This window comes from Rosa rugosa, chromosome 1 (assembly GCF_958449725.1).
Source record: "Rosa rugosa chromosome 1, drRosRugo1.1, whole genome shotgun sequence".
Taxonomy (NCBI): domain Eukaryota; kingdom Viridiplantae; phylum Streptophyta; class Magnoliopsida; order Rosales; family Rosaceae; genus Rosa; species Rosa rugosa.
Genome location: NC_084820.1, coordinates 61,898,786 through 61,911,813, shown reverse-complemented (window position 1 = coordinate 61,911,813; position 13,028 = coordinate 61,898,786). Strand labels below are relative to the sequence as shown.

The 13,028-nt window shown below is 39.8% G+C and overlaps 1 protein-coding gene across 1 annotated transcript; it reads left to right on the top strand.

The window, feature by feature from the left end:
• Positions 1-3,567: 3,567 nt before the first annotated feature.
• LOC133743934 (protein GAMETE EXPRESSED 1-like) lies at positions 3,568-6,103 on the top strand. Its single transcript, XM_062172020.1, has 6 exons — positions 3,568-4,118; positions 4,247-4,834; positions 4,931-5,057; positions 5,157-5,343; positions 5,451-5,598; positions 5,683-6,103. Exons 1-6 carry the CDS (start codon positions 3,637-3,639, stop codon positions 5,954-5,956), a joined length of 1,806 nt encoding a protein of 601 aa, XP_062028004.1. The 5' UTR covers positions 3,568-3,636; the 3' UTR covers positions 5,957-6,103.
• Positions 6,104-13,028: the final 6,925 nt, after the last annotated feature.

Sequence of the window (13,028 nt, the reverse complement as noted above, 5' to 3'; positions counted from 1 at the left end):
ATCAAGGCCCAGGGCCGCCCATGGGCCCAGGGCCTTATGGGCTTTTTAGGGCCGGGCCGGGCCGGGCTTTTTTGGGTGGGCAGGGCCGAGCCCATTATATTTATATGTCATATTATTTTGTTAAAAAAAATATAAAAAGCTATGAAAAAATTATGATATGTTAATGATTGACCAAAATAAAATACAAAATTAAAAAAACATATGACCTAATGCAATAATTAGTTCAATATAACTACATAAAAAGATATTAATACAAGAATTGAATGGGCTTTCGGGTGGGCTTATAAGGCCGGGCCGGGCGGGCTTTAATGGGCATATAACGGGCCGGGCCGCGGGCCGGGCCTGGGCTTTGAACCCTCCGCCCTAGCCCTGCCTCGTGCCCAATGGGCAGGGCCGAGATGGGCTTTGTTGCGGGCCGGGCCGGGCTTTTGCCCACTGGGCCGGGCGGGCGCCCATGGGCTTTTAGGCCCGCGGGCCAAATGATGACCCCTAGGTGCTTATAAATACATGTAATCCAGAAAAACAAAAATCCCTGCAGTTACCAACTTCTTCCAGGAACCGTAACTTTAGCAGTAAGTAATATATTTCACAACTTTAATTATCCTAAACGTGACATTTGGTGCTTATAAATAGGGTGGTGCTATTCACACACCCATTTTTTCTATTCACACATCCCCTCTATTTTTTTTTCTATTACTTTAATTCAATTTTTTTTAACAAATTACCCTAACTATCCTCCCTTGTAATTATGTTTTTTTTTTCTCTTTTCTATTTGGCAAGTCAATCATGAATAAAACATCATTATACAATAAATCAATTTTGTTTTTACATATAAATGAAGGAAAAATAATACGTTCATTAAGTGGAATGACCTGTATTATTAGACAAGGAATATGCTTCCCAAATAATTACGTTCATCCAACTAAATCTAAATTGCAAAGTTTGTCCTCATACAAGTAGGAGGGGTAAGACGCATGCTTTACTCCTTTGTTGTCTCAGGTTCCAATATTGCACCTAGCTTATTAGAGTTTCTCGTCTCTTATAGATTGGCAATAACCATTTTCAAACGCAGTCTGCAAATTTGAGAAATTTGTACGTACAAAAAAAAAAAAAAAAAAAACTGGAGTATAGTTCAAAATTAATTGTTTGAACAAGACTTACTTAATGGGCTAGACAAATGTAGACACAAGCATAATTAATGGTATGAAACTCTTACTATAATGTATTTTAGATAACTGTATTGAAAGAACACTCACCCATAAATAACAAGAATGTATTATGCAAGGACAAACTTTGCAATTTAGATTTAGTTGGATGAACGTAATTATCTGGGAAGCATTTTCCTTGTCTAATAACACAGGTCATTCCACTTAATGAATGTATTATTTTTTCTTCATTTACAAGTAAAAAAATTTGATTTATTGTATAATGATGTTTACTTCATGATTGACTTGTCAACTAGAAAAAAGAAAAATAATTAGAATTGCTATGGAGGGTAGTTAGGGTAAATTGTAAAAAAAGTTTGAATTAAAGTAACTGAAAAATAGAAGGAGTGTGCGAATAGAAAAAATGGGTGTGTGAATAGCACCACCCTATAAATATATGTAATCCAGAAAAACAAAAAACCTGCAGTTACCAACTTCTTCCAGGAACCGTAACTTTAGCAGCAAGTAATATATTTCACAACTTTAATTATAGATTTCCTAAACATGACATTTGGTGCTTATAAATACATGTCATCCAGAAAAACAAAAAACCCTGCAGTTACCAACTTCTTCTAGGAACCGTAACTTTAGCAGCAAGTAATATATTTCACAACTTTAATTATAGATTTCCTAAACGTGACATTTGGTGCTTATAAATAGGGTGGTGCTATTCACACACCCATTTTTTCTATTCACACATCCCCTCTATTTTTTTTCCTATTACTTTATCAATTCTTTTTAACAAATTACCCTAACTATCCTCCCTTGTAATTATGTTTTTTTTTTCTCTTTTCTATTTGGCAAGTCAATCATGAATAAAACATCATTATACAATAAATCAATTTTGTTTTTACATATAAATGAAGGAAAAATAATACAGGGAATGACCTGTATTATTAGACAAGGAATATGCTTCCCAAATAATTACGTTCATCCAACTGAATCTAAATTGCAAATAGGAGGGGTAAGACACATGCTTTACTCATTTGTTGTCTCGGGTTCCAATATTGCACCTAGCTTATTAGAGTCTCTCGTCTCTTATAGATTGGCAATAACCATTTTCAAACGCAGTCTGCAAATTTGAGAAATTTGTACGTACAAAAAAAAAAAAAAACTGGAGTATAGTTCAAAATTAATTGTTTGAACAAGATCGACTTACTTGAGGGGCTAGACAAATGTAGACACACTCATAATTAATGGTATGAAACTCTTAATATAATGTATTTTAGATAACTGTATTGAAAGAACACTCATCCATAAATAACAAGAATGTATTATGCAAGGACAAACTTTGCAATTTAGATTCAGTTAGATGAACGTAATTACCTAAGAAGCATTTTTCTTGTCTAATAACACATGTCATTCCACTTAATGAACGTATTATTTTTTCTTCATTTATAGGTAAAAAAATTGATTTTGTTTAAGGAAAACTAAAATTGGGAGATAATTGAGTCGTGCTTTCATTGATAATATGGGCCTATTTATATAGAGGATTACAAACAGAGAATTAGAGTTGTACAAGGAAACATAATCATACATTGATTGGATATCTACGAAGATATCTCCAAGAATATCTCTAATATTAACACTATTACAACTAGTGCAAGTAACCTAGAGTTTGGGGCAGACACATATATTCTGGATTTACTTGAACAGATTTTATTGTATAATGATGTTTGCTTCATGATTGACTTGTCAAATAGAAAAAAGAAAACAATCAGAAATGCAATGGAGGATAGTTAGAGTAAATTGTAAAAAAAGATTGAATTAAAGTAATTGAAAAATAAAAGGCGAATAGAAAAAATGGGTGTGTGAATAGCACCCTACATATATTTATAATCCAAAAAAACAAAAAACCATGCAGTTACCAACTTCTTCCAAGAGCCGTAACTTTTGCAGCAAGTAATATACTTCACAACTTTAATTATAGATTTCCTAAACATAGCATTTGGTGCTTATAAATACATGTAATCCAGAAAAACAAAAAAACCCTACAATTACCAACTTCTTCCAGAAACCGTAACTTTAGCAGCAAGTAATATATTTCACAACTTTAATTATACATTCCTAAACATGACATTTGGTGCCTATAATACAATACCTTGCCAGAAAAAAAAATACATGTAATCCATTTCGTGCTGTCCAAGTTTTACACCTTTCGTGCTGTCCAAGTTTTACTTTTACACCTTTCGCATGAACCCAACAGTGGTAAGGAAACAGAGAAGCAACAGTTCGAAGATAGTACAGCGGATCAAAGTATGTGAACTCTTCCCACAACTTTAATCGTTTTGATTGCACCACACTTTTGCCAAAAAAAGTACTTAATTGATTGGCGCATTTGGAATTTGTAATGCAGATTACTATTGGATATTGGTGATTGTTCGCTTGTTCAGTAGCTAAAAGATATTGGCAAGGCGGGGAAGAAGCGCAAATGGGCCGATTCAAATCCCTTCTTTTCATGTTGATCTTCCTAACTCTATCAAGGTCTTGTATGTCTTATTGGTGGTTCTTTTCTTCTTCTTCTTCTAGCAAGACTACTGGCCAGAAACCTCCAGAAACTCGGCAAATATCCGGTGATGTTTCGGTTGAATTCTCCATGAAAGCTTTCCATAACGAAAAGGCAATTGAACGGATAGAAGAGGCTGGTAAAAAAAAACTGAAATCTTGTTGGGATGATGCTTATAGAGCACTATTTACATCATGCTCCGAAATTTCCAGCGACAAGAATGATATGAAGAAGAGGTTTTCTTGGGAACTAAGCAACTGCTTTCAGAAGGACATCGGAAGGTCTCCTTTTCCTACGTGCCGTAAAGGCTCTCCCATGAAAGATTGCCTTGCAAAATTGGACGACAGTGCTATTCAGACTTACCGGGCATTCTTCCTCGAGACCGAGTCTATTTGCTATCAGTTACAGTTGAGTCTAAGTTAGATCTCTTTTGTTATTATTATTGTTTCAATTGGAACTTGCAGACTTTAAAGCCTATGTATCCTTAATTACTTGAATTGTGTTTTTTTTTCTTTTTCTTTTTTACTGCATGCAGGTCTCATGTATTCAGGGCTGAGACAGAAAAGTTGGTGAATGAATTGGTGAAGTCAGCTGATTATGCAGAGGGCAAATTAGACACCATAGCAGAACAATCAGAGAAATTGTTGGAGGGTTCAAAATATATACACATATCTTTGACTTCAATTGACAAGCAGACACAAGAAATGGCTCAAACTTCCAAGAAAGTTGGTGATCAAATTGGTAATATAGTGAAGCAGTCAGAGGTAATGTTTGAGCAATCTGAGAAGATTGCTGCATCTCAATTAGAATTGCAAAAAGGGCAAGACAAAATGAAGGAAAATTTGCAAGAGGGCATGGAAGTGATTCATGAGTCTTATCATGCTCTAGGTAAAGAAATACACAGTTTACAGAATGAGACTATTGAAATAGAGAAGAAGGTAACCGAAGTTGGCGACACCGTGTCTACAAAGATGAACAGCCTCCAAAGTAAGGCTGATGATATCAGCAATGTAACAGAGATTTCCTTGGAAAAGCAAAAAGAACTTCTGGAAGGTCAATCCGAAGCTCTTGACGGGCTTCAGTCACTAACTAAATTCCAGGTTCAAGCTCTAGAAGAGAGCAGGTAAAACATATATTGCACGTCCATTGAATTAAATAAAGAAATTGGAAACATCTATAGAACTGTACTTACCTTTTAGTAACGCGTTTTAAATTGCAGGGGTATTTTGCAGCAATTGGCTAAATTTGGTCGTGAACAGCAAGAAGAGCTACTTCGGCAACAAGAACAGATTAAACAAGGCCATGACAATCTGGTTAAAAATTCGAAGTCCATACTGGCAGCTCAGGTTAGCAGCATTTTTCCATGTTGCAATCTAACTAAGTCCTCCATAATGATTTTCCCTTCTCTCATAAACTGGCTTCCTTAATCTTATATATGTTTGCAGGAAGCTTTTGAACAAAAGCAAGAAACCATGTTTGTTGCTTTGGAAAAGCTATTCAAATTGCACAATGCCTTGTTGCTCGAATCGAGATCAATCAAAGCTTTCTTTCTTTATTCCATATCGATGTTTGTCATCTACTTGTCGACCAGCACAAAGCAAACTTACAAAGTGAGACCCATACTTTACATAGGTATGTGTATATAGTCATATCTCTTTATATTAGAAGAAGCTTAATACCCTTATTTGTAACTACATTAGCATATGCATGTGAGTAATATCTTTGTTCTCTTGTCACAGGTCTATGCGTTGCATTTTCGATTGAATTAGCAACGCTTAGGTTTTCAAGAAATGGAGTAGAGCAACAGACTTTGATAGTCAATGGTATTAGGCTCCTTTATGTGTTGTTTTCTTTAGTTCTGGTAGTATACGCCGCCTTCACATATAGGTAAGTATAACTCAGCAAAGACAAACTTATAGACTTGGTTTTTTATGACATGCAGTTGAAATTATATGTCATTGAAATTTTCAGGGACTATGAAATGCTGAACTACAACATGCTGAAAAATCTAACAGAGGAGTTTCTAAGGTTTCAAAAAAATGCTGCTTCGCCATTGGTTAGTGATGACTCATCAGATGATGATAATGATGACTCGGACTCGATTACATCTGTTGACACTGACGTTAATGATGGCATTGAAAACCTAATGGACCACTCCTCCTATCATATACATGAGGAGGTTGGAGATAATTCAAATCTTATTTCTTCGAGTACTAGAAGATATAATCTCCGCAGTCGTCGTTAAACTATCTATTCATCTAGAATTATGAACTGTTTATTTGCTAAGAGCTATTATACATACCCCTAGATAGAGCTAGCTAGATTTGCCTATGCTGGTTGTTTAAAGTGGATTGATTATCCTAATTAACTTTTTCTAATTAATTATATTTGTAGATTATGTGCTTGCCTTTGAGAATTTCCCACACTTGAGTGAATCAAATGCTAGCAAGATGAGCAATTACTACTTCGCATTAATCATTTGATCTTTATTTTTTCTTCTGATGCAAGATGATGGTATTTTTAATAGAACCTCAAACTTGAATATAACATGCAAATGTTAGTGGTTGAGGCATATTGCAGACCAGACCAGACCAGACCTAAATACGATATATTTGGGGAAGGAGAATCTCTTGGCATCATCCATGCCAATTAGGTTTTGGTTATATGATACGCCAAGTTTTGGTACATAGTCCAAATCCCACAACAATCAATAAAATCAACACCTCAGAGCATGTTTGAGATAGCTTTCAGAATGGTCAGAAATGCTTTTGAATTAATAAAAAAAAAAAATTATTATATATTTTATAACAATTGTTAAAAAAAAATGCGTCTTTGATGAGTTCTAACTAGTACACTAACGTGATTTTGAAAAGCAAATCAGTGATTCCTCATACAAAAGCGATTTTCTAAATTTGAAAAGCACTTTAAGCATTTCAAAAGCAATTCTAAACAGATATAGTCCGATTCATAAATTAACATCAAGCAATTAAAAATAATAGAAAAGGAGAAGTCATAAACCGGTGGTTCCGGCCACCATCAATTGCTCGCAGTAAAGGACAGTAAACATATAGGCCAGCTCCCTTAATAATTCAAATAAATAACGTGCACATTCAAAGCTAGACAAACTAGTTGTTAGCAAATTAATTCGATCATGTGATCATGTATTCTCTGACATTAACCTAATCCTTTGACTTTCCTTTCAAAAACCTATACTATGTTCATTTGAAATCGACTTCGACTTGCATTATGAAAGTAGGTGGGGGAGTCAATGTAGACAGTTGCCTCCATACCAACTCCTGTAGAAAACGATCGAAAACGATCGAATTGTCTTGAACATTTAGATCAAGGTAATACTAGGTCCAGTGACTCCAGTCTTTATTTCGGAGCCCAAGGAAGAAGAGTTTCTGGTGCCATGCGTGAAGGGTAAAAGGGGTAAATTACCCCAACTCAAGTCAATGTAGATATATAGTTGTAAACAAAAACAAACTTGTTCAAGTAAATCCAGAATATGTGTCTGGCCCAAACTCTAGGTTACTTGACCTAGTGGTAATAGGGTTTAACTAGAAGAATCTTTGAGATTCTTATTCAATGTATGATTACCTTTCATTGTATGATTCAGATTCTATGCATTGTAATCCTCTATATAAAGAGGCCCCTATTATCAATGAAAGCACACAACAATTCTCTCTCAATTACCGTTTCTCTAAAACATGTTATCAGCACGAGCTCTAACCCTAACCCTAAAACTCTTCTCACTTAATCTGCCGCAAGCCCTAGCCCTGCAGCCCCGTGCTTGCTGCCCCCGTAGCCCTACGCTCGCCCACTGCCTCCACAACCATCGCACACAGCTAGCCCACGCTAGTGTCTGCCCCCTCGCACGCCTGCGCGACCCTACGACAGCTAGCTTGCTAGTAGCTCTGCAGCACCCGCAGCAGCCCCCGCGTTGCAACTCAATGCTAACCCTACCAGGTTAGCCTCGCTGCCCCTGCAGCGCCCGCGAACGCTCGCCTGCTTTCACGTTCGCTCGACCGCGACCTCGCGACCACCGACCCCGCTACTACCACGCGACCTCGACCCCGCGATTCCGCGACCTCGCGATTCCTCTACCTCGCTACTCCGCGATTCAGCGACCCCGCGATTCAACTCCGCGACCCTCATGGAAAGTCTGCTTGCTTTCACTAGGACTGAAGCTCGTCTCCAATCCTACAACAAGGACCAAATACGTTCTGCAATCCTAAGAGGTATGTTTTACTATAGGTTCCCGTTTTTGAGTTTTTCCTCTTTTTCTCTTCTTTTTCTCGGGGACTTGCAACCTCCCTTCTTCTACCCCCCTTTCTTCTTCATAGGGGAGACCAAACAGCCGAACTGTGGGGGTTCGTGCTCACTCCAAGCTTGGAGCTTGTAGAGTCTTCCAAACTTAGAGTTTGTTGAGAAGAAAACGATCGACCACATACATCGTTGTTTCGATCTAATCCAATATCTCTTGGAATAAGATTTTCTTGGAAGCAACTACGCTCAGAAATCCCTAATTTCTTGGAAGCAACTACGCTCAGAAACTAACTCTAATTTCTTGTTCTCTTTCAGGATGAGTAACCTAAACAAATTGGACTTTGCTCCATTGGGAACAACTGGCTCTGGATATCACAAGTGGGTTTGTGATGTCCGCTAGCATCTCAAGGCTGATGGAATCCTGAATACGATTCTCGAGCCTAGCCAGGACGTGCTAACTGTTGAGCAAGCTCAAGCTTTGGAAGCAAATAGAGCAGCCTTAGAGGCAAATAAGGCGAAAGCCATCATCCTAATGACTCGTCATATGGATGATTCGCTCCAGTACGAGTGTATGAATGAAAAAGACCCCAGAAGGCTGTGGGTCTCACTCGAAGAAAGATTTGGCAACGTCCGTGACTCCCTGCTTCCTGACCTAGAAGTGAGATGGCATAGCCTCCGGTTCTGTGATTTCAAGTCAGTTTTTGACTACAACTCAGAAGCACTTCGCATTAAATCCTTAATGGAATTCTATGGTAAAGAGATCACAGATGCGATGTTGATTGAGAAGACTCTCTCTACCTTCCCCGTCTCTGCATTGATGGTTTCTAAGAACTATCGAATGGATGTTACTGCAGAACGGATCACAAGGTTTCATGACCTTATTGGAGCCATGAATGTCGCTGAAAAGCATGACCACATCCTTGTGAAGAACTATAATTCAAGATCCATGGAAACAGAGCATATTCCAGAATCCAATTATAGTCGCGCCCCTAAGAGATGGCGCCAAGAGCGAAACCCTAATCTTAGGGATACTTCTGGACGTTCTGGTCCATATAATCGCTCTACTTGGGAAGGTAACTGCCAAAATAGGCGAACACGGAACCGAAGAGGTCAACATGGAAAGTAAGAGGGAGGCAACGCCTCTGGCCATGTTGGTGGCGCCACCAACATTAAGAGCCATCTAAATGACTCTTTCAAGGCGCCTCAATCAATGGAGTTTGAGCAAAGAGATGTATGTTCTCGATGTGGAGTATTCGGTCATTGTGCACACATTTGTAGAGCTTGTGAAGAAATTGTCACCACCTACAAAACATATTGTGAAGCAAGAGAAGCTCACTATGTGGAACAAGAAGATCAAGGAGATGATCTAGAGTGAAGGGTTGAAGACTACAAATCTGGCTGGGATCAATAGATCGCCAATTCTGTTTAAGTCTTTATTTTTCCAAGAGATATAATGGGCAATTGCCATTTTACATTAGCTAGCATTTGGGTTAGATTCTCCTAATGGTTCAGAGACAATGATGTACTCCGTTGGCTTATGAATAAAATTTCGAGTTCTGTTCATTATGACTCTATTTTGATTCTGAGCATTGACTTTGTGACTGATGGACTACTATGGCTGGGCCATCAGTATTAATTCAAGGACATGGAATAGCCCAAGTTCCCCTTGCCAAATGGCACCTTGATTACTATCACAGAAACTCTCTACGCTCCTAGGGCAAATCGCACCTGTGAATAACCAACGGATTCCATGCGGAAACGCATGTAGAGAACGGAAATGAGTTCCTTTGCAATACCTCTAATGATTGCGAACAAAGGCGCATCTTAGAGAAGTTTATGTGTCTCTCTAGTGTACTCTATGTCACTATTCGAGCTATTAAATCCAATAAAGTTATGAGAGAAGATCTCTTGGATTCTGACACATACTGGCTTTGGCATGACCGATTAGGACATCCTGGTCGTGATATGATGCTCTGTATACTAAAGACTTCACACGGACATCCATTCTTCAGAGTGAGAAGAAGCAAGAATTGAAAATTGATTCCTGGACTTAGCAAGACCGCAACAATTGCAGCATCTGGCGCTGTAGCCATCTTGGGGCGCCATAAGGCCGCCCAAGTCCCATGTGACAACGCCATAAATGGCGCTACCCTTGGCCATGACGCCATGGAAGTCCCTTTCCATGGTCATGACGCCAAGGATGATTCTCCCCGTGGTCAAGATGCCATGGATGCCACTTTCCATGGTTCCAACGCCATGATGGGTGATGTAGTCACACATTTTGCTTCTAATAGCGCTACGGACGCTCAGGCCAAACCAACATCCTCATTGGTTGCTTCTAAGGCCCCTCGCTCGTTTTGCAAAGCCTGTTCCTTCGGGAAATTAGGACCGAGACCGTCCTACGCTAAGGATCCCAAAATACTCATTTCATTCTTACATAGAATCCGTAGGGATTTTGTGGACTGATTCAACCAACCTGCGGACGTTTAAATATCTCATGATATTGGTTGACACGCAAACACGCTGGTCACGTGTTGTGCCATTGTCCACTTGTAATGCTGCTTATGCTACACTCCTAGCACATATTATATGACAACGGGCTCACTCCCCGAATCATCCTATTCCGTCAATTGGACTTGACGATGCTAGAGAGTTTACATCGAAGACTTTTGATGGATATTGCAATGGGACTGGTGTTGGACATCATATTCCCATGTACACACCCAAATGGTCTCGCGAAAACGACTATGATAGTAGTCCGGACATTGGTAATGCGCACCAATCTCCTTATATCCGCTTGGGGTGATGCAATATCGCATGCAGCTATGCTAATTCATCTACGACCCACTGCCACTCAATCTACCTCTGTGTTACAGCTAGTGACTGGGTACAAGTATCGTACTTACGCATCTTTGAGTGTGCCATTTATGTGCCAATTGCGCCGCCACAGCGCCCTATGATGGGTCCATACAGACGAATGGGCAACTCAGTTGGATTTGAGACTTCAACAATCGTCCGTCACTTAATGCCCTTGTAAGGCGATCTCCTTACCGCTAGATTTGCGGATGTCACTTGGATGAGACAGTCTTCCAGTCGTTAGAGGGAGATAAGAACACGGATGTTCAGCAGGAACGACAGGATGTCGTGGCCTGTCCCCACTATGTCTCATCTCGATCCCTGTTAAAGTGACGAGATCACACAAATATGCTGCAAACATGCCTGCAAGGATGGACGTCCCTACGAGAGGACGTAGCGCCACCCTACACGGAGGTAGGCGCGCATGGCGCCAACGCCAAAGAGAGTGACACTCTGGCGTTATAGGCCATGGCCCCAGCTAGGATGCGTGGGAGGCTCGTGAGTTCGAAGGATACTTTGGCACATTCCAATCCTTTGATCATCAAGACTCAAAATCCGTCTCATGAGAATCTTCCGGGTTATGGTTATCGTTGGGGGACGCCTCAACGTCAGAACCTATTCCTGAGAATATAGAACTCTTTGAAAATTACACTAGTGTACATGAGACGTGGGATAGAAACTCCATCCTAATTGATGATGTAGTCGTGCATTTCGTTGTGCATGAGTTTGTTGAGTCCGATGATATCGAACCACGCTCCGTTGATGAATGAATGCCAACGTAGAGAAATTTGGCCTAAATGGAAAGATGTGATCCAGGTTAAGTTGGATTCTCTAACGAAGAGGAAGGTTCTCTAGCCAGTGATGCCAACACCTCCTGACATAAAACCTATTGACTAATGGGTCTTCGTTAGAAAGCGTGATGAGAAAATTATGGCAATTTCGCCTTATGGCGCAAGGCTTCTAAAAAAAACGCCCTGGAATCAACTACGATGAGACATATTCTCTCGTAATGGATGTCATTGCACTCCACTACCTTGTCAGTTTGGTAGTTTCCAAATAACTGAACATGCAGCTTACAAATGTGGTCAACACATATCTCTATGGGGATCAAGATACGGAATATACATGAAGGTTCATGGTGGACTTCATTTACCCAAGTCAAGTGACTCTAGACCACGGAGCGCGTTTACAATAAGGTTGAAACGCTCACTAAGATGACTACTTGATTGGGAAGAGATATGCCCGCGCGTTTCCGTAACAAGTTTCGGATTCTATCGCGGTTCATGTTGGACATGATCTTCATTGGAAGCCCTTAAAGAGTTAAGGGAAACCGCTGAACACTTGAAATCCGAGTTTGAGATGAAGGATCTTGGGAGAACACGATTATATCTCAGTTTGGAACTTGAGCATCGTGTTGATAGATGCTTAGGCATTTTGACAAGGTCAAGCCTTCAAGCACCCCCATGATCGTTCGTAGTCTTGATCCTGAAAATGATCTTCTTCGTCCGAAGGATGATGACGAAGATGTGCTAGAGGCAGGAGTGCCTTACTTAAGTACAATAGGCGCATTATTGTACTTAGCTCAATGCACAAGACCGGACATCTCATATGTTGTGAACTTGTTAGCTAGATATAGCTTTGCGCCAACGCGACGCCATTGGATTGGTGTAAAAAATATCTTTCGGTACTTGAGATGTATGATTGATATGGGCTTGTTCTATCCCTACAGAGAGATGATGGATTCGGACCCATCACACACCGGGAACGCCGCTAATACTGGCCTGCGTCCACTATCCCCGTCCCAAAACGAAATGTGTTTTGGAAGGTTTTGTTGATATTGGGTATCTCTCTGACCCACACAAAGGTCATTCCCAAACTGGTTAAGTGTTCACCATGGGTAAAGACCGTGATATCTTGGAGGTCTACAGAACAGACCATAGTCGCTATATCTTCGAACAATACAAAGAACATTGCTCTTCACGAAGTGGTTCGTGAATGTATATGGATTGGATCCATAATTACGCATGTTCGAACAATTGTGGTCTGAAGTCTACCACAGATGAGCCAACGAGCATTTATGAGGATAATGCTGCTTGTTTTGAACAGATAAAGCAAGGCTACATCAAAAGCGACAACACCAAGGATAATCAGCAATAACAGACTCTCCTCAAGATCAAAGTGAACTACGTTCA

What these genes read in the sequence shown, in the direction of transcription:
- LOC133743934 (XM_062172020.1), top strand. Translation starts at nt 3,637, where the DNA reads ATGGGCCGATTCAAATCCCTTCTTTTCATGTTGATCTTCCTAACTCTA. An exon ending in AGTCCATACTGGCAGCTCAG is followed by an intron (nt 5,058 to 5,156) that starts GTTAGCAGCATT and finishes ATATGTTTGCAG; the next exon opens with GAAGCTTTTGAACAAAAGCA. An exon ending in TACGCCGCCTTCACATATAG is followed by an intron (nt 5,599 to 5,682) that starts GTAAGTATAACT and finishes TGAAATTTTCAG; the next exon opens with GGACTATGAAATGCTGAACT.